At 53.1% G+C, this 21,994-nt stretch overlaps 1 protein-coding gene across 1 annotated transcript; it reads right to left on the reverse strand.

Annotated features, from left to right (window-relative positions):
- Positions 1-1,065: 1,065 nt before the first annotated feature.
- Positions 1,066-21,246, reverse strand: LOC144947857 (uncharacterized). The gene is made up of 3 exons (XM_078877218.1): positions 19,234-21,246; positions 1,880-3,208; positions 1,066-1,631 (listed from the first exon to the last, which is right to left on the reverse strand). Exon 1 carries the CDS (start codon positions 20,596-20,598, stop codon positions 19,306-19,308), a length of 1,293 nt encoding a protein of 430 aa, XP_078733344.1. The 5' UTR covers positions 20,599-21,246; the 3' UTR covers positions 1,066-1,631; positions 1,880-3,208; positions 19,234-19,305.
- Positions 21,247-21,994: the final 748 nt, after the last annotated feature.

The raw sequence follows: 21,994 nt of genomic DNA on the forward strand, positions 1-21,994 counted from the left end.
TCCGCATCGACGTTGAACGTGCAGTCTCGTGACAGTGGTGCTGTCGTCATGAGCGTCGTTAGCAGGATGAGACCTCCTCCTGGAACTCCCGCATCCTGCGAGGGCCTCGTGTCCAGCCAGGGCCTCACTTCCAGTCAGGGCCTCACGTCCAGTCACGATACAACAAAGTCACTCCGATAGGGTCGTCTCAATAGGGGCCATACCAATAGGGCCCGCCACATTAGGCGCCATCCAATTAGGGTCGCTCCAAAGGGGTCACCCGAATATCTCTCGCTCCAATAGAGGCCGCCCCAATATGCTCACTCCAATAGGGCTGCCCCAATAGAGTCGCCCCAATAGTGGTCGCCTTAGTAGGGGCCGCCTCAATAGGGTCACCCCAATAGGGGCCGCCCCAATAGCACGATAATCACGGTTAGCTACGTACGATGCGATAGAAGTTCAACATACATACATTCGAGTAGTCATCCAATAGTGGCCGCCAAAATAGGGGGCGCCCATATAGGGGCCCATCTCACCCAATACGAGAGAGTGCTTCTTAACGCTGTGTTTCCCTGGGTTTTTCAATGAAGGTCGAGTTTCTTTTAGAAGTAAATTATGTAACAAAGCTGAAATTAAAATATTTTCGTCCAATATTTGGTGCCCGGTCTGAGAACATGAACCCACTATACGTTACAGCCCGGTTTAATCACGGACGGCCGACACCGGAATCAAACCACGGTTGCGAGATGTTAACTACCTTGCTTAGTATACAGGAGGTCGTGGGTTCGATTTCGACCCTAACGCCTCTGTATATTTCGAGTTTGCATGTTTTCCAAATTTAGATTCAACGTCCATTTATAGTATTTTGCTGCTATAAATTTCGACGTGGTAGTCCACTTCGTTGAGCTTTGATTTTTGTGGCCAGGTCGCTTCTGAAATAGAGACACATAGCTCAGTGGGCCTGACCTGGAAAAATAAAAAAAAATGTTTAGTTTTAGTTTAGCACCCAGAGCATCAATGGCGCTGCTACTAAAGCTCCTCTATAATCCTATTGGTTTAATGGAATTTCCACAACTGGCTCTGGGCTAACTTAAAAAAACCTTTATTCCTTTTCCATCTGGCACATCCGCATTGAGGCATTGACGGGAGCCCCTAACTTCACGAGTTTTTTTCTCCCACCAGCGATTTGTGAGACTAAGGCAGAACCGGAACGTGAAATAGCTGGACTCGTAATGGCACTTCAATCTGGCTTGAGGCCAAGCAGGGCCAGGGTCATGGCCAGTGATGTTTGTGATGTCAGCGGCACGGGCTCGGGTTCTGCAGTGGGAAAAACTACCGGGCCAATCCTGAGCCACGCCGAGGTGGCTTGGCACGGCCCTAGTACGGCTCGGTTGTGCAGTAGAAAAGAGGAAGGTGAGCCCATTTGAGAACCACTCACCTCACCCAACTTAAACCCACATATATATAATTATTTAGTATTGTTTACGAATAATAGTGTTAACAAAAATAAACATACAACGAAATCACATTTACATGCTATTTACGAAAAATTTCCTTAAATTACATGATAAAAACGTAAGTTAGGAAAATGACTTTGCATGTCCGGGAATAGAAGACACGGTGTAGGTTGAGGCGCCCAACACAAGCATATTCTGTGAATGAAAATAACAAAAATATATCAATTTTAAAGTTGCGATCACGCGACCTTTATGAGTGCCGTCAGAGTGCGGGTTCGTATCGCCACTGCTTCATTATCTGCCGCGCGCTTCAAAGTCAAGCGACGCGCGGTGCATTGTGGGAGACAGTCAGGGCAACGCTTTGGCGAGTGTCTCGTTGTGCTTGCTTCAGTATTTGAGTGAGATCTCAAAACCCACCCCATGGTGGTCTCATCTCAGCTCACCTCTTCCAGTGCCTTGCCTGCTGCAGCCTCTCGTAGCAACCCACCACCGATCTGAAAGTAGCTTGGCCTGCCTCAGCCTGGTCCTCTCACCCACCTTGATGTCCTTCCTCATCATCATTGGCATCATCGCCATCGTTATCTTCATTGGCCACAGTCAATCCACTGCTGGATGAAAGCCTCCCCCGTGTCATTGCGGCCTCTCGCGATCCTGCGATATGACAACGGGTCCAGCATCCACGCACGTGCCCCTTTCGTGGCTCCATCTCCGTGGTAGACGTTCCACTCTTGATGCGTTCCATTCCAGCTGGCGTTCAATCTAGACTCGTTGGTGCCCCGCCGCGGCCGGGTAAGGCATTCCGAATGATTCCATGGCTATCAATTATGACCGTGGACATGTGTGCACGAGACGCTGTGTTGTTGACCATCAGCTTGTCTTCCCCTCTATCGCGTGTGGTAATTCTGCCATCTTGCGACTTTACATAGCAAAGGCACAGCCCCTGCGCTTACTTGGTTCATGCCACTGCTGGGTGAAGGGGTCCCCACTACAGGGATCCCCTCTCTAGAGGGCCCATCCAGGGGAAGGGCCCTCTGGAAGCGGTGTGGAAGCACCCACACTTTACCCCCACCACGCGCGAGACCAGTCGTTCGACTGTGTGATGGAACTCATTGACACTGCTTGGGTGGACAGAGGCAGGGAGGAGTGGAGCGAGTGAACAAACTTGCACCGTCGTTTCAACCGCTGACCATCGCACCATGGTAGCTGACCAACCGTACGTGCCTATTCACGCCCGGTCACCCCACCAGGGATGTGAGCATTCCAGCAAATACAGTCCGCACATCGTTGCTCACTGTCCCACGCTATTTTTACGGGTGGTAAGGGCGGCAGCTAAACAGTCTACGGATGAGCAGATGACAACATAACAGTACTGCACATACAACACAGAAGTTTTGACAAACGAAGATAATCCTTTGACAAACTGCGTTCCCCCGTAGGACAGAGTTAGTTGTCCTGAGGCTGGAAGAACCCGATGTGCTAGGGAGTGGCTCAGCTCTCCGCAGTAGGTGTCCAGCCAAAAGCTGGAGTCATCAAGGGCGGAAGGATGACGGAGGCTTCTCTCAGTGCGCGCTAGGAAGGATGAAAGCGTCAGTGCTAAGCGCTCCGTCGGTCAATGTCGGAATTGAGTGAAGAATTGTGTTGGCGTCTTGATGCTTTTTTTTGCCGTCGAATGTGTCTTTCGCACTTGAGAGATATTATCACAGGTTCAACACGACCGTTGTCTTTGCCGCGGCAGTTGTCTTCATGTTTCATCCGATGATTTAAATAAGAATCTGTCAAAAAACAACAGCATCATTACTGTTATTTCATTTTTACACGAGCGTTGACATTTTAATGGGAGAAAGAAATACAAATCAGAGACATCATCATCACTCGCCATGGTAAATCCATTTATGTGTAGCGTGTGTACTTACTGAGGCGCACACACTATATGTGTGGAGGCAACGTGTTTAATAAACAACTCACTGATTACTGGGTTCTATTGTTAAGTGTGGCTTAACTGTCCTAGACTGTTCACTATGTGTGTGTGAGTTAGCTAACACCGGGTCGGTAGCACACTTGCTACGGGCCCACGTTTCCCTGACTAAACCTACACGACGACGGAGAGCGGCAGCGAAGAGCGAAGACCTCTTCAGTGGATCCCCAAACGAGCCCTGAGTCCCCCGGCGACCCCCCTTTATCCCCTGGCCGCCGCCTCGCGCCGCCGTCGGCCACGCCCCCTCCTGTATCCCGACTGGAGCTCCCCGCTCCCGGTCACGTGACCGCCAGTCCTCCAATGGAGGCTCCCGGCGCTCTGCGTGGCTGGTGCAACAGCGTAGAGGCCATTTTGTGTGTCTACATATGGATGAAAGCCTCACTAACCACAAACCCTTCGATGTAATGAAAAACAATTACAAAGAAATCCCGTATTGCCTTGAACAGACTCTCGGGGCAAGTGCTGTTAGCGAGTAGGATCTATGGAGGCCGGAACGGCGCACGAGGGTATTCATTTAAGGCTGAGTCGACCGAGGGGAGTCCCAAGACTGGTTCGAATATTCCCCACTGTTATTGGTCGTGAGCGGGAATCGAATTCAGATCGCCAGGTTAGTAGTGCAGTACACAAACCGCTGTGCCACCGCTCCTCACAATGTAATAATCCACCTAGCACTTGCAACGGAAGCTGATTTTATCGCTCCATCCCCTAGGCAGCTTCCCTCTCTGACGCATTCCATTCCTTGGCTGCTGATCTATTATTATCCTTAGCCACTTAAGTGACGTCTCTGTCCCGTCACATGTTCAGAATGATCCCAAGCCATCACTCTTTTTAGGATGCTCCGAATTGTTGTATTAATTTGCGAACCGGAAAGAGGTCCCTTCTGCAAAGACAAAGATCCCCCATATAGCCTTAACAGACTGTTGGGGAAAGTGCTGTTAGCGAGTAGCACCCACAAGGTGCCACGGTGGCGAGATGTTATCTCCCTTGCCTGGTATGGAGGAGGTCGTGAATTCGATCTCGACCCTAACGCCTGTTGTATATCTGGAGTTTACGTGTTTTCCCCGTGGTTGCGTGGATTTTTCTCCAGGTTCACCGTTTTTCCCTCCACATTCATAATCAACATGCTTTTAGCTTATTTGGCTGCTTGAAATTTCCACTTGATAAGCCACTTCGTTGTGCTATCATTTGTGGTCAAGTTGCTTGTCAAAAAGAGCTATACAACTTAGTGGGCTTTACCTGGTAACATAAAAATAGTTTAAATATTGACTTAAAGCTTTCGTGACTGCAGGAATTCATATTCTTTGGGTCTTTCGGTATAGTCACGTAGATAGGTTCAAAGAAAATAACAAAATGACGACCGCTTGTGTTGTGATCGAAACGTCGTAGTTTTTTGTTATTTTCTTTGAACCTATGTGACTTGACCTGATGACCCAAAGAATAAAAATAGTTTAGTTTAATAAATAGGTTCATAATACACACAAAAAGACAGAGATCCCCTGTATAGCGAACACCTATGAAGACCGGCACGGCACACGAGAGGGTGTGTGGGCAACACCACCCCCGGCCGCCTTTGTCTCCTCAGTGGCAATGTTTACACGTGGCATCAGGTACTTCTTTGAGGATGAGTCGACCTAGGGGAGGCCCAGGACCGGTTCAGATAATCGACATCGGTGTTGGCCGCAAGCGGGAATCAAACTCCGGTCGCCGGGTTCGTAGCGCAGCGCACTAACCGCTACCACTACCGGTCCCCAGGCTCCCTAATACACGCACTCACACACAGACACACAGAGACACCCCCGGCTGATGCGGCTGACGATGAAATGGGTACTGATTAACAAACATGACAGGGTCAGTGAGGCACATGCTATTACCAGGCCAAGGGAATTACTACCCTGCACTCGACTGAAGTTGGCCTTCATGACGCATTGTGGCTGTGAACACGACCGGTGGCTGTAAACGGGGAGGGTGGGCATGCACGTTGTGTGCGCGTCTGTATGTGGGATGTGGGAGGACGTTGTGACTGTGTTCATGACCCCACTCCGTGTGCAGAGGTCGACTCGAGTGTAATGAATCAGGGTCGGTTGTGTAAGAAGTATTTTTAATGGTCTACGTGGAGAGGCGGGTGTAGAAAGCGGGAATGTTGCGTCCGTCCAGTGTTCTGTCTGCTTACTCAAATGAGCCTTGAGGAAGCATCAGTGGTTCACTCTTCTAATACAGCCCTGCAGAGCGGGGGGGGGATTCTCTCCATAGGACAAGACACTGCTCACTTGCCCACAAAGTGGTACCTACATTTACCAACGCATGGCGATGCGTGATGAGACAGGGAGTGGTGTCTGTGTTGCCATGCGACTTGAAGGCACCACGGTGGCGAGATGTTAACTAGCTTGCCTGTATATTTGGAGTTTCCATGTCTCTCTCTCTGTGGTTGCAGCATTGGTTTAGCGGGTCCACAATTTATTTCATGTTTCTGCACTGTTCGCTGTTGTAACGTATGAATACATATTCTGATTCCGATAAACGTGACCAACAACGGCGAATGATTGCTGCGATCAGAGAAGCGAGTGGGAGGATGAAGAAAAAAACTATTCACTGGCCACGTGAAATAAATTGGTGCGACAGGAGTTGTCCATGCTTAGCTGCCTGTGTGTCCGTGTCTGATCCGGCCCATGGACGAAATCGTGGCCACTCCGCCTGTTACTTTGACATCTGTGAAAAAGAGCCGTATAGCTCATCGGATTTCTCCAGTATAAATACATATTCTGATTTTGGTCCCACCTAGCTGGTTTTCTACCGCTGCAGAAAGCTCCACGTGCCCCCCCACCCCCTGTAAAATACCACACACTTTCCATCGCTCCTTTGTATTACAAAGTATCAGTCATGTTACACAAGGCAGAACAGGTTTAGGCAGAAAGTTGCTTGTATAATATATATATTTATTTGATATGTTTTCCCCCAGAGCTAGAGGTGGGCAAAAAAATTACAATAAGAGGCATTTATAGAATTGGATAAAAAAGAAACAAATATTTCGAGAGCCGCAATGGACTGTGGTGAATACGAGATGGTGGTCCCTTAATAAATAACGTGTCACGAAGCAAAGCAAGTCCCTTAAAGAGCCGCATGCGGCTCCGAAGCCGCAGGTTTGCCGATCCTTACCCGAGACGAGTATGTTGTGTAACTGAGACGTGTGTGTCTGCGTGTGTGTCTGCTTGTGTCCCTGAATGTGCGGAGCGGAAGTGAAGTGGTTAGCGCGCTGTGGCCCGAACCCGTTGAACCGAGTTCCATTCCTGCTAATGGCCAACACCATTGGCGATCTGGATTTGAAGCTTTCGTGACTGCAGGAATCTATACTCTTTGGTTCTTTCGGTAAAGTCACGTGGGTAGAAAATTAATAGATCACGACGTTTCAATCACAACACAAGCGACCGTCTTCAGGTGAGAGAGCGAAAGCTACTGAAACAAGGTCTTATATAGGCCTGAGATGGGTGCAGCCCCCGGGTAAGAGGGCTGGGCTAGAGATGGTTTGCCTGAGGCTGTGGAAGTGGCTATTGTATAGTGAGAGATTAGCATGTCAATGCACGAACTTAATATTCCACAGCATCGGTGACTTGCCTAGTATGTCACAGCATTGGTGACTGAGTGAGAAGGACATCCAGCCCGTCAATACAAAGACATCCAACCTAAAAATGCAACTCACAGAGTCAGCTAAAATCGCAGGAAGGATGGAAACATCACAGCAGGTTAAGACTTTACCTGGTTAATCACGTCCTTCCAATGATTGCTCAATTTATACCCATCTTCTCGGTTGAAGTGGTGTCTGTGTTTATATATCTGGATGGCTTCATGAACAAATCTCTGATGATAGACAGTGGGTTTGCAGAGTACCTTCGTCTTGGAAAAATATATTTCGTGTGTGCCCACAGCATTAAAACAATCACCCACAACGGCAGAGGTATTGGTCCGACTGTGCTTCAGATCTGCATTGTGTTCGCGAACACGGTCCGAGATATGTCGTTTCGTTTCCCCAAACTCAGTTGTGGCTGCAGCAGCAGTTACATAAGACCTACATAAGACCTCGTTTTAGTAGCTTTCTCTCTCTCACTTGAAGACGGTCGCTTGTGTTGCGATCGAAACGTCGTGATCTAATAATTTTCTATCTACATGACTTTACCGAAATAACCAGTGGCGATTATTTGAACCGGTCATGGGCCTCACCATGGTCGACTCAGCTTCCAATGAGTGTCTGTTGCAGTGTGTAAACATCGCCACTTGGGAGACAAAGGGCGTGGTATTAGCCACCCACCCCCTCGTGTGCTGTGCCGGCCTTCATATATGCTCGCTAACAGGACTTGCCCCAACAGTCTGTTAAATCTATACGGGGGTTCTTTGTCTTTGATGTGTGTCTGTGTCCCTATGTTTTGTGTGTACGTGTTTTTGTGAGTGGCTTGTGTGTGTGCGTGTGTTTATTTGACTTCACTGTGTGCATCTTTGGTGTGATGTGTGTCTGTGTGTTAGGGGGGAGCGGAAGTGTAGCGGTTAGTGTGCTTCGCGATGAACCCCACGACGCGAGTTCGATTCCCAGTCACGGACAACACCAGTGACGAATATCTTAACCGGTCCTGCCCCACCCCCCATCTAGGTAAACTCAACCTTATATGAGGACGTGGTGTGTAAACATCGCCACTAGGGAGACAAAGGTGGTCGAGATTGGTGCTGGCCACCCACCCCCTCGTGTAACGTTCCGGCCTTCATTGGTGCTCGCTAACAGCACTCTCCCCGATAGTCTGTTGAGGCTGTACGGGGGATCTTTCTTTGTCTTTTTTGCAGTGATTTTTTGTTGCTTCTGCCAGTCATCTCAGTTAGTCAACCCATGGCAGCACTTGGGTCTGTCCCAATGTCGTGCTCGGGGAGCCCTCAGAGAGTCTCAACATGCGCCCTTTGGCTGGCAGCAGAAGATTGTGGATTTGTGTTTTGTTGTTGTTCAATCTTTGCAAATTCCGTTTGAAGGAGTGTTCTCTGGGTCAGGAGGAAACCGGAGGGCTCACAGACCAGTTTGAGATGTCACCCACCCGGCTCTCGCTAATAACACGTGGGGGTAGGAGGTGGGGGGGGGGCTGTTTATACAGCGCAGGAATGGACAGCGTCACGCGGGGTTGTGGTGCAAGAGACGCGCACTGTCCCTCGGGGTGCGAAGTGCAGAGAAGCATAGAATCTCTCGTTTTACTCAGCCCCACCCCTCCCCCCGCGTGATTAAAGGGTGCCAAAAGGGAAAAAACAACATTCCTATGACCTGCGCCCTCATTACCGGCACGTCCTATTTTCCGCAGTAGCTGCATACTCCTTTCATCTGTCAGGTTGAGCGTGGCTATTAACAATGGTCCTTCTGCATCTTGTGTCATGCATGTGTAATGCGAGCGTAAATGGGGTTGTTGCTGGGCTCTGGTCCAATCACACTGCCCGGGGTATTGGGGGGCGGAGCCTGGTCTGCGGGGCGTGTAGGAGGGGCCACCGTTCACCTCGGATCCAATGGGAGGCGAGGTGAATGGGGGCGGAGCCAGCGGGGTAGTATGGGAAGGCCGGATCTGATGATCTGGAAGGGGAGGAGTCAGGGTCACGTGGGGGGAATGTAGATAAGTGGGAGCCCGGAAGAGATCGGGGCAGTCGGGGAAGTTAAGAGTCTGAGCCACGTTGGGTGGTGAGAGAGAGATCCGCGCCATCAGTCACGAGGCCGAAGGACCTCAGTACACCGTCGGCCAGCGGTGTGCGGAGTGCGGGAATAGAGGAGCTAACGGAGGAGCGTGCGTGGCACGCGAGAGAGAGAGAGTGTGCATGGCACGCGAGAGAGAGAGAGCGTGCGTGGCACGCGAGAGAGAGCGTGCGTGGCACGCGAGAGGGAGCGTGCGCGGGGCGCGCGCGAGACGACACTGGTCCGGGAGGAGGCCAGTGGGGTGCGGAGAAGAACCTGAATAAAAGACAAACGGAGACCAGCAGTGCCTGACGGAGTCTTTTATTCCACTGGTGTCAGAAGTGGAACGAGATGTCAAAACATCTCAAGAAAAAGAATATACCTGCACCATCTTCAGAAGACGAAGAGGACCTTCTTCCGGCGGTGGCGGTCCCGACCATGGAAGACGTGGGCGAAGTGGTGGCGAGCGACATGACAGGAGTACAAGATGTCGTCGGGGCGGCCGGGCCGTCTGCGTCGACGGGCGCCGAGGACGGCTGGTGACACGTGGCAGTCCAGCTTGATTCACTGTGGGCCGTTCTGCTGGATTTAGTCACCCTGGTCGCGCCAGCGACGATGCCGGATCGGCTACGCGGTGGGTCTTCAAGCGGGGAGCCTTCAGGTGGGGCCGAGCCGTCTGCCATTGGGGCCTCTGCGAGGCTTCCCGCCCTCTCCGACACGTGGCAGGACGCCGCCATCTTGGGTGTGGTCACGGACGAACGGCGGGAAGCCGCCATCTTGTCGCCACCGCGGCAGGAAGCCGCCATCTTGTCGATGTCACGGCAGGAAGACGCCATCTTGTCGCCGCCGCATGGGACGCCTGCATTGGAAGACAGCAGCTCGGGGACTCACAGCCATCGCCTGACGACGATTAAAGAATTCTCAGTTGGAGGAGATTGGAGTACATTTGCGTGGCGTTTTGAGTCGGCCGTCCGATCTGCCAAGTGGACGGATGCGGAGGACTTGGAAGTTCTGCCGATGCTCCTGGATGACAAGTCTTTGAAATTCTTACGCTCCATCAAGGCCGCGAAGAAGGCGACGCTGAAAGGGGCGTTCGACGAAATGGCGGAAGCGTACGAGCCTCCGGACGACGCACACCGCAGATTCGTCAAGAGGCAACGGGCACCAGAGGAATCGCCTGTGGCTTTCCGGGGCGCTGTGCTGGAGCTGGCCATGGCCGCGTATCCAGAAACAGAGCCTGACTTGTTGGAGCCCTTGATACTGGGTAAGATGTTGGAGCTGTCCAAAGACTTGGGCATTCCGATGCCGGTGTGCGGCCATGAGCAGCTGACCTCCCAGATGCCAGCCAAGTGCCTCGACGCGCAGTTCAACTTGCGCCGTTGGGCACAGGTGACCGCCTGGACGGGGAGCCCGACCGTGGAGGGAGGCGCCGCCGGGTGGACTCCGTCAAAGGCTGTCTTTGTGCCGGACGAAAGGGGGCCTGGCGATCTCACTGCGGCGGCGGCCCAGTGGGTTCCTCGAGGGGGAGCAGAGTCGCGCTCCCGGCCACTGCTGAGGGATCGTCGAGACGGGAGGGGAGCCGGGCGGCGGGCCGACTCGTCGTGTTACTGCTGCGGGCGTCTTGGACACTTTGCGCGGGACTGTCGGAGTCGCCCTCGCCTGCCTCTTCAGCCAGAGTCAACCGTGTCAGGCAAGTCGGTACGCATCAGACACCTGGCAAGGCCTGTCATCTCATGCATCACCATCGGTATGCGTTCCAGGGGCCTGTTCTAACGGGGGGACTCTAAGGGGTCCGTGTCGCTCGCTGACACAGTGGCGAAAATTGGCACGGAGGGTGGTCGCAGTTGCTACTGGGTCGGCGACCGTGCCGGGTTCGAAACAGGGGGTCGACGTGCTGATTTTGGTAGATTCGGGCGCGTCCGCAACTATCATCTCGGACGTGATATTCCATCTCCTGTCCATTTCGCCGTCGCGGGTTTGACCGGTTTACGATTCATGTGTTGCGGCGAACGGAGGGAGTATGGGCATCGTTGGTCAGGTGGAGGCACGTATTTCGGTTGGGGGTGTGTCGGCTTCGGGGATGGTGTTAATCTCCAGGTCCCTCGCTGTGCCGTGTTTATTGGGGACCGATTTCCTGGCAAAGATGCCCATTCAGATAAGGGTTGATCAGAATTGTCAGAGTTACCGGCGGGCCAGAAGATTTTCTTTTTGCCGTCGCCGTGGGGCCAGTCCGCTCCGGACCGCCAGGTGCAGGCGCTATTCGATGTTTCGGTCGACATTCCACCTGGCTTGCAGATGCTTATCCCACTGCGTTATCGGAAGCCCGTGCCTGGGGACGAGGGGGCGGCAGGGGTGTTGTTGTCGCCGTCCAACGCGGTTATGGATGGCCTGGCGCTGGTCACGGCACGGATGATTATTCAGCCGGGTCAGCCTCCGTTTTTGCAAGTGTTGAATGGAGGCGCGGACAATGTCGTCGTGCCGGCCGGAACGGTTTTGGCACATGCTATGACCGCCTTCTCGGCCCATGATGATCCGGCCCACCGGGTCCTTGTAGGGGGGGTTTTGGCCTCGACGGCGCAGGACGATCGATGGATCGCCGGGTTGTGTCAAGAAAATGTGTCCTTGACTACGAACCAGCGGTCTGCGCTTCGCGCGCTGTTGGAGAAATATTCTGATGTCTTTAGTAAAGACAATTTCGATCTGGGACACACCTCGTTACTCTCCCACCATATTGATACCGGGGATGCTGCCCCATTCGGATGAATCCACATCGGTTGAGCCCGGCAGAGAGGGATCATGTACGCGGCGCGGTGGATGATATGCTAGCCGCTAACATTATCTCTCCATCCAACAGCCCGTGGGGCGCTCCGGTCGTCCTGGTAAAGAAAAAGGATGATAATTTACGGTTTTGTGTCGATTTTCGGAGGTTAAACAAGGTATCGGTTGCGGTCGCTTACCCCCTGCCGCGTATGGATGATTCTCTCGATGTCTTGTCTGGGGCGAAATTTTTTTCCACTCTTGACCTCTCTTTGGGGTTCTGGCAGCTCCCCCTGGACGAGTCCTCGAGGGAAAAGATGGCTTTCCGTACGCCGCAGGGCCTGTTTCAGTTTAATTGTCTTCCCATGGGGTTGAACGCCACCCCTGCTACGTTCCAGAGGTTGATGGAACTCTTGTTGACTGGTTTGCAGTGGGACACGTGCTTGATATATTTGGATGATGTTATTGTGTTCAGCCGTACGTTTGAGGAGCATCTTCAGAGATTGGATGCTGTTTTTGCTAGGGCGCTTTCTGCCAATTTGAAATTTAAGCCCAAGAAGTGTCACCTTTTGCAACGATCCGTGTGCTATTTGGGCCACATAGTCAGCTCTGACGGTGTGGCCAAGGACCCGGAGAAAACGGCGTGCGTCCGGGACTGGCCGATTCCGGCCACGGTGGGTGACGTGCTTCGTTTTGTCGGGTTCGCTTCCTATTATCGCAGGTTAGTTCCAAATTTTGCCATGATCGCTAGGCCGTTGCACCTCCATATGGCAAAGAACCGGAGGTTCAGCTGGGGGCCGGCGGAGGAGGCGGCGTTTCATGGCCTACGCGATCGCTTGGCGTCAGCGCCGACGCTGGACTACCCTGATTTCACTCTGTCTTTTATTCTGGATACCGACGCTAGTGACACGGGGATTGGGGCCGTCCTATCGCAGTTTAAGGGTGGCGTCGAGCGCGTGGTGGCTTACGGGAGCCGCGCTTTATCTCCGGCGGAGACCCGCTATTGCGTTACCCGCCGGGGACTGTTGGCTATAGTGCATTTTGTCCGTCAATACTGCCCGTATTTGTATGGCCGCAAATTTATTGTGCGCACGGACCACGCGGCTCTGCAATATTCCCTGAAAGTTGACCAACCGTCTGGCCAATTGGCGCGATGGTTGGAAACTTTGCAGGAATTTTCGTTTGAGATTCAATATCGTAAGGGGTCACGTCACGCAAACGCGGATGCGCTCTCCCGATTGCCGCAGGGATCCGCCTGCACCTGTGCCTCTGGCACGAATAGGTGCACGCGGGTTCCACAGCCCCCGCATCCTGTCGTGTCCGCTGTGGAGATGCCCGGGGCTTCCACGTGTCCGGAACCGGCCGACGGGGTTTTAAATTTGCCGCGTTCCATGTGGATTCGAGAGCAATTGCTCGATGATTCGCTGGGGGCCTTACGGAGTCGGGCTGCGAAGGAGAAGGGATATCCATCGTCTGGTGGGACGCTGGGAGTGGCTCTCCATGACGGCTTGTTGATGTGAAGGGAAGGCTTGCACGATCGCTGGCGTCTTGTTGTGCCGTCGTCGTTGCGATATGAGTTGATTCGGATTCTGCACGCTGAGAAGTTGTTATATCTCGGGGTGCAGAAAACCTTGTTGACGTTACAGCGGGATTATTTTTGGCACGGCATGACGACTGACATCGTCGGGCATATTCGGGCATGCTCCGACTGTGCCCGGCAGAAGCCGCCTAAGCAACCATATGTTCCCCCAGTGAAGTCGATACAAATGTCGCGGGTTAACGAGTTGGTGGCGTTGGATATTCTGGGGGCCTTTCCCCCGTCCGCTCGGGGGAACAAATTTTTATTGGTCGGGGTTGAATATCTTTCCCACTGGCCGATGGCCTGGCCTTTGCCCGACCAGTCGGCGGTGTCTATCATGGAGGCATTTCTGTTCGGATATGTGATGGACAAGGGGGCGCCGGAAAGGTTGCTTACAGACCAAGGGTGAAATTTTTCTTCCAACCTATTGCGGGATGTGTGCGACGCACTGGGGACTAAGAAAGTTCGGACGTCTCCCTATTATCCACAAACTGATGGGATGGTTGAATGGTTGAACCAGACCCTGTCGGCCATGCTCTGTCAGATGATTAGCAAGAAGCAGGCCGATTGGGATTTGTATATCCCTGGGGTGCTCTCCGCTTACCAGATGGCACCACATGCGTTAACGGGGTACTCACCCTTGTTTTTGATGTGCTGCCGGTGGAAGTGCAACTTGGCACGCCGGTGAGGGGTCCTGTTAAGCCCCTCCCCGAGTATATTCGTGATGCCTCTCGGCGCGTGGCGGAAGCGCGGGAGGCGGCCCGATTGGCTATGGCAATGACCCAGGTCCGGAATGAACGTTGCGCCCGGCGCTCTCATCGTGGGTCCCCTGGCGAGTGGGGGACATGGCCTGGCTCCACTGCCCACAGGTACCGGTGGGGACCTCCCCTAAGATGCACAAACCCTGGCAGGGGCCGGTTGTGCTTATTGAGGTCCCTAGCCCGCAGTCCACGCGCGTTTGGGTCGAATCGCGGCGTTGGTACGTTCACACGTCCCGATTGAAACCCTACTTGGCCCCGCGAGTGGATGCGTCATCTCCTAACGTTGCCTTGCCGGTGTCTGTCGCGTTCGACGTGCCACTGACTTTGCCTGTTCAACCATGCCTCCTGCAGACAGGCCGGCTGTGATCCTGCCGGACACAGGGATTCCTGCACCGGGTGGGCCTACCACGGCGACAGGGACGCTTGGCCCCGCTGCTCCTCCAACTCCGCCGCGGTTGCAGTTGCAGTTGCAGGGGGCCCCGACTACGGACCTCTCTGGGGAACGGGGTGCTGGGACGGATAGGCCTCCATCAGCGGCGGATGGTTCCGGTTCCGCCGCTCCTAAAACCCTGGTCGGGACTGCGACCTTTGAGGGCGCCGCCTCTCGTGAAGGACGGGCCGGCGACCCGCACTCATTCCAAATCCCTTCCCTCTCGTTAATTGTGTTGTTGTTATACTTTCCGTTGTGTCTGGTGATTCCTGATTGTGATGCTGTCGCTCGCATTATTTTGTCCTATTGCAGCCGGGACGGCTGGCTTTTTCATCAGGGGGGGGGGGGGGGTCATGTAATGCGAGCGTAAATGGGGTTGTTGCTGGGCTCTGGTCCAATCACACGGCCCGGGGTATTGGGGGGCGGAGCCTGGTCTGTGAGGCGTGTGGGAGGGGCCACCGTTCACCTCGGCTCCAATGGGAGGCGAGGTGAATGGGGGCGGAGCCAGCGGGGTAGTATGGGAAGGCCGGATCTAACGATCCGGAAGGGGAGGAGTCAGGGTCACGTGGGGGGAATGTAGATAAGTGGGAGCCCAGAAGAGATCGGGGCAGTCGGGGAAGTTAAGAGTCTGAGCCACATTGAGTGGTGAGAGAGAGATCCGCGCCATCGGCCACGAGGCCGAAGGACCTCAGCACGCCGTCGGCCAGCGGTGTGCGGAGTGCGGGAATAGAGGAGCTAACGGAGGTGCGTGCGTGGCACGCGAGAGAGAGAGCGTGCGTGGCACGCGACAGAGAGCGTGCGTGGCACGCGATAGAGAGCGTGCGTGGCACGCGAGAGGGAGCGTGCACGGGGCGAGCGCGAGACGACACTGGTCCGGGAGGAGACCAGTGGGGTGCGGAGAAGAACCTGAATAAAAGACAAACGGAGACCAGCAGTGCCTGACGGAGTCTTTTATTACATATGTGCTATGAAGAATGTACATGAGTGATGTGTGCTACGAAGCAGGGCCATTGCCCTAAACGTCACCGAGGTTTTTATCGATATGTATTTTAAGGACACCCACGCAGTGTTGTTGATGAACGGTGCTTGGGCTTTTTATTCGCACGCCACGCGATGGCTCGGCGGTGTCCGCGGGTGTATCGGGCGCCGCGAAGTGATAGATTCCCGTGGACGAACGCGGACGAGCGAAAAGAAATGTATTCAGCAGCGAGGAGATGGCGAGACCCGGTGACAGCAGAGGACGAGCGAGTGGCACAGTACCTAGCTGTGCGCATATGAGTGGCACGCTGCTGATCCTTAAGGCCTGTTGAATTATTTTAAAAACAAACATGTCACGAAAGAAATATATATTTTTTACGGTATATTCAAAATATTTAGTAAGGGATAGTGTGAAGTAAGAGGAGAGGTGTGTACAGAAATGGAGCAGAGTGATGCTGGGCCAACGCTTTCCAGCAGCACGTGTTTAAGCAGAGAAGATTGTCGAATTGGTCTTTGACCTTCAGGGGGTTTGTTTCTCGCTGATGGGGCCCCACGGTGTTTGCGGAGTGCTCGAGCCAATAACGCGAGGAAAGCCAGCAGGAGCAGCAGCAGCATTTGTTTTAACGGGCCCGCTGAACACAGTTGGGCAATATTCATTTGTTCGTATATTTATTTCAATCCAAATTTACGGCTGATAATTTCAGTTTCAAAGCCCGCGCTGTCATCATCAAAGGGACCAGCAATATAGTTGCTCTCAATCTCAACAAATTCGTATTTTCTTTAAGTTGCATGTGTTATTTCTTTCATATATAATGAGTGTCTGCTGCTGCTGTGCCTTGTACAACGATCACTTTATAAATATAATGTTTTGTTATTAATAATGTTTTGTTATTCTTCAACAATACCACTGTGTGTGGCCTCAAAATAAACACAATCGGTAGGGCTTTGGGCAACGGCCTTTTTTCACATTACTTTTTCAAATAATCAGAATATTTATTGACACTGGAGGAATCCGACGAGATATAAAGCTCTTTTTAAATCCTTTATATTAAGTTCACTTGCTTGCTTGCTTGCGCGCTTACGACCGTGCAAATCTTTCAATCGTTTTTTAACCCACTTCCCGTGATCCAATCGAGCTGACATTTTGCACACAGACTCGTTGTGCGTGACAATTTCTTTTCGTGATTTTTTTTTTACACTTTTTAGGTAATTTTTTTTTTTATATTTAATTACCAATTGCTTAATGGTGGCAGGCAATCATCTGACCCATAGGTGGCAGCCATCTCAAGCCAGAGGACGAGAGGACTCTAGCCGCCCGTTTCAAAGACCAATGTGGACTGGGTTGTGGCCCATTGAACACGCATATAAAGGATTTATAGTGAAAAACTTTGTTTTTACGGGTTAAATTATTTTACATATGTTCAGGAGGGGCAGGTGTAGAACGTTCCAACAACCAATAATACAAAAACCAGTCAGGAGTGAAAATGATCGGAAAGGTAAACATATCACTTTAAAATATATACAGATAAAACTAAGCATTTTTTCAAATCTTACAGTACTACGTAAGGCCCACTGAGCCACGAGATTCTTTTTCAGAAGCGACCTGATCACAAATGATAGCTCAACGAAGTGGCTTATCATCACGGGAAAATCCACAGCAGTAAAATAATATATACAATTTAGACGCGTTTTTCTAAATGTGGAGGGAAAAACCAGAAGACCCAGAGGAAAATAAATCCACGCGACCACCGAAGAACCATTGCCTGAAACGTTGCTTATGAAATATATTTTAATTTAAGGCCACACATACAGTGCTGTTGACGAGTGTGTTGTAGTTTTATTAATTGTACTCTACTTGTGCACCACTGCCAACGTAGCAGCAGCAACGTCATCATCACCAAACGTTCAGTTTTATTTTCCACAACTTCTCAAATTTGGTGCAAGTTGGTGCAAGTGAATTGTAAATTTGAAAAAGTTATTGAATGAATGACATTGAACAAAAAAAAGGGAACCTAGGCATTACTTTGAGCTGAGTAGAGACCAATGATAAATGACAAATGCGATGCAATAATATCCTTAAATTACGTGTGATTTCGTGGGCTTCTATATTTGAGTACAACCTGTCCGAGAATTTCGTTCGCTTCAAACACAGACGCCGCTGGGAAACATCAATCCATGGGGCTGACGGGAAAATTACACATTTTAAAATGTATTTTATGTGGCCATAAAGAAGTTGTGGGAATGTATTGTCCACGATGTCATAAGGACACGTGATGAGTTTAGATGGCAGGAGAAACGTGTTCACGTTTGTTACAAACTGCAGCGCTATAACATTATTAACCCCTCGGCCATGGGCAGTCACCAACCGGTACCTCGCGCTCGTCCTCGGCAAAGGGCGCAGCCCTGAATTTGCTCGCTGGCGCCACTGCAGACAAGAAAGAGGGGGCTTCCGTTGTCGGACGGGGATATGGAGAAGCACACTTAAGAGGGGAATTTTTGGCCTACTCTTCCACACTGGTCGGGCGTCGTGGAAGAGGAGGGAGTACCCACACTTCACCCCACCATTCACGGCCTGCGCCGATCGACTAACCGTGGTGCACTAACATGAACTGCTGGGTGGAGTGATGTAAGACACTTGGACCCATTGTTTCAACTGCCGCGACTGGAGATCGAATCGGCAGCATCTGCAATGGTCCCTCGTCCCCCCACGCTTACCCATTCAATGTAAACGGAATGAATTTCAGTGGCAGTTCCTAACTGAGTTGGTAACTGGAGCTGGGAGGAGTTCGCATCCAGCTCCATTTCCAAATTTGCTCACATGACGGAGCTTAAACAGACTGATAGTGGGTTTCGGCAAGATGCAACTCTCCTCTCATGAAATTCTGGGGGTGGGGTGGAAAGCAAACCACACAGACCAGCTCCTGAGATTCCCTGCAGCACCACGCATTGCTATTCCTCAAGATTTGTCAATGCCAAAACCGGAAGTGGTGGCCTGTGCAGAATATTGGGAGAGAAAAAAAATCCACAGAGGTTGGACGGGAGACGACGAAGAAGAAGTCCAACTCGGTGCACGCGTTCGATGTCGTTGGTGTCCAGGGATCGGTATCCAAAATAATAAAAATAATAATAAGGAGACATTCGTGTCGAAGTCAATAATGAACTCGATAATTCAAGAGCCGCGATGCAATGTGAATCCGAGACGGTGATGGTCCTTAATAAATAACATCACGAAGCAGTCACTTACAGAGCCGCATGCGGCTTCGGAGCCGCAGGTTGCCGACTCCTGGTCTGGCGATTCCAGTCCGACCGTGTCTGTCCAGGGCTCGCCGAGCTGCATTGGCTTCCGATTGCCGAACGAAGACGTGACAAGGTCGCGCTCATTACCCACAAAGTGCTTTTCACAATTCATGAACACCTCGCTGATCTCGTCAAGGGGCGTAAAACCAACAGCAAGCGGACTGCGGTCATCCTCGCAGCAGCAGCGGCTTTTGGCTCGCCGTCAAACAAAGACGGTCAACGAATTGTGTGGTTTCAGATGCGCTACTGCGGCCCTTTGCTCTTCTTTCCCATATTAGGAAGCCGCTGGGAGTTAAGACTGCAGCTGCAGCATCTCCACCACGAACGGAACGCGTACCTTCTGGGATCATCATCGCTAGCAGCAGCGGCGCGGCGGCAGCGGCGTCGCCTCGGCACGTCCCGCCCGTCCTCAGCACTCGTCCCCCTGGGCCACCAGGTGCCCCAGCCTCAGCGCCTCGTCACCGCTGTCCTCCTGCGACACCTGGAAGGTCGGCGAACTCAGGGCACCCGAGCGCTTGGAGGAGACCCTGCGGACGCTGCTCCTCACCAGCTCCCTGGCCTCGTCCTCAGGACAGCTCATGTCCTCGCACACCTCTCGGCTGATCTCCGCCAGGCCGGCGCTCACCTCGTGCAAGCCCAGCTCGCTCAGCTCGCTCACCTCCTGCGAGAAGCGAAAGTGGCGCGCCATGATGTCCATCACGTTGCTGGGCGAGTAGGTCTGCAGGAGGTCCACTTGGTGTTTCTTCAGCAGCTGCGAGACCTTCCGATCCAACTCGGCTTCCAGGTCTCGCGACTGCAGCCTGCTCCGCTTGTTGTTGTTATTCTGCTGCTGCTGGCTGTTGTTGTTGTTGGGGTGTCGGTGGTTGTGGTGATGGTGGTGGTTGTCGCGACTCCTCGCGCTGTCGTCTCTCTGGAGGATGTCAGCCAAGTTGGCCGCCGTCTGCAGGCAGTTGTCCCCCACGCCCGCAGCGAACTCGGCCGCGCGCGGTTCCCACGGGGCGCCGTGCGGGTGGCCGGGGTCCCTCGGCGGCGGCGGCGAGTGTGCCGCGATGGTCACGTCGTCGTACTCCACCTGCACGGACGACAGCCTGGCGTGAGACCTCGACCCCGGCCGCATCGGCCGAGGGTCGTCCCCCGCCTCCGCCGCGTCGTCGTCGGCCTCGCGGGCGGCACCCAGGGGCCGCCTTTCGTCGCTCACCGACGTTTCGCTGTCGGAGCCCTCCTGCAGGAGCTGGACGTCCCCTGCCTCCACCCCACCGTTGCCGTACGGATTGAGCGTCGTCGTCTGCCCCTTGGAAGGCGCCGTCCCTCCGTCGAAGGCTTCCTTGTGCAGCTGCTCGTGGGCCAACACCGCCTCTGCGTCAAAGCTCCACGTGGCACCGTGCATCTCCTTCAAGGTGGCCTGCTGCTGTTGCTGCTGCTGCTTCGCTGCTGCAGTAGAAGCAGCAGCGGCGCTCTCTCCTTTGGCGTCACTGGAGGCAGCGAGGGCGAACGGCTGAGCGTCTCTCTCTGCCGAGCCGCCCGACTGCTCGGCGTCGTCCGGCTCGGAGCCCGCACAGCAGCCGCAGCACAGGGCGCGCTTCAGGGCCGCCCAAACGCAACAGCTGCGGGGAGACTGGCGAGCCGGCTTCAACTCGTCATGGTATTTGCTCTCCACTGAACTCCTGGGCACGGTCTTCACGGCTCCCTGCGAGGCCTCCATGCTTCTGACACGGCGGGTTGGACTTTAGCACATTTCTAGCCCGCTCTATTGCGGCGACGGCATCGATCATTCACTCGTTCATTCTGCTGTGGTTTAAATGCCGAGCGATGCATCCATGGCGCGGCTGCTGCTGTCTGCTGCTGTTGACGGCGACCGCCGCTCAAGGTGAATGTCCGTCCGACGGCTCCGCTGTGTTCCGAGAAATCCGCAGGCGCGTGAAAATAAAGACCGTGCACTTCCTCGTGGTCGCTGTGATGCAAACGACCCGCGGTGTTGACGATGCAGCAGTAGCAGCGAGCCGCACTTAATGACATAGACAACACAGCAGCTGCAGCAGCAGCATGAGGAAAAAACCCACGAAACTGTCAGCAACTTTCACTTCCCTTTTGGTAACTTTACTGACGTTGTCCACTTCGCACGATTAATTCAGCAAATTCCTCAACGCGCTCCGCACAACGACCTCCAGTGATTACACTCGCTGTGCGTGTAAGGCTCTCTCACTCACAGTATGTGTTCTCCTGCAGCCCATGCTGGCTACATGGGGGGCGGGGGATGGCGAAGAGAGAGGGGGATGCGCGGTTTTATGTCTTTGTGGGCATGCGTGACCCTGTCGACTGCTCCCGCGTGTAAACACCGCCACTGGGGAGACAAAACCGGCCTGGTTCCTCGCCACGTCGCAACTCCTCTTGTGACCCGTTGCCCGCCTCAATGGGCGAGATGCTCTCACAGATACCGCGCAATCAATGTGGCGCCACGGTGGCTCGGATATGTTAACTACCTCGCCTTGTATACAGGAGGTCGTGGGTTCGATCCCTACCCTGACGCTTGTACATTTGGAGTTTGCATGTGTCTCTCTCCCCGTGGTCGTGTGGATTTTTCTTCGGGGTTTTCTCTCCACATTGAGAATCAACGTGCGTTCACAGTATTTGCCTGCGAGACATTTCCACGTGATAAGCCACTTGGTTGATCGATCACTTGTGGCCAGGTCGTTGCTGAAAAAGAGCGACATAACTCAGTGGGGCCTTACCGGTAAAATACAAAAAATGTGTTTAATGTGACCCTGGATTTGAACCGAGGCTCTCAGTAGTGCATGTTCGAGTGCCTCTGATTTGGCCATTATGAAGGCCCTGCGTTATCCTGCCACCTCTTGGGGAGTGACTGTAAACACACTTGCGAAATACGTTCGTGTACAGCCCTTTGTCAATCCACTGCTGGATGAAGGCTTCCCATAGCCGTGTCGGTCATTGTTGTTTGGCCCTACTTCACCACGCTGGTCAGTGCGTGTGGATGGGGAGAGTTGGGGGGGGGGGGCGACTAGGACCGGTTTGGATATCACCCGCCACTGATGTTAGCCGTGGTCAATACGTGAACTGAGGTCACCGGGTTCAGAGCGCAG

Source organism: Lampetra fluviatilis, chromosome 47 (genome assembly GCF_964198595.1).
Source record: "Lampetra fluviatilis chromosome 47, kcLamFluv1.1, whole genome shotgun sequence".
NCBI lineage: Eukaryota > Metazoa > Chordata > Hyperoartia > Petromyzontiformes > Petromyzontidae > Lampetra > Lampetra fluviatilis.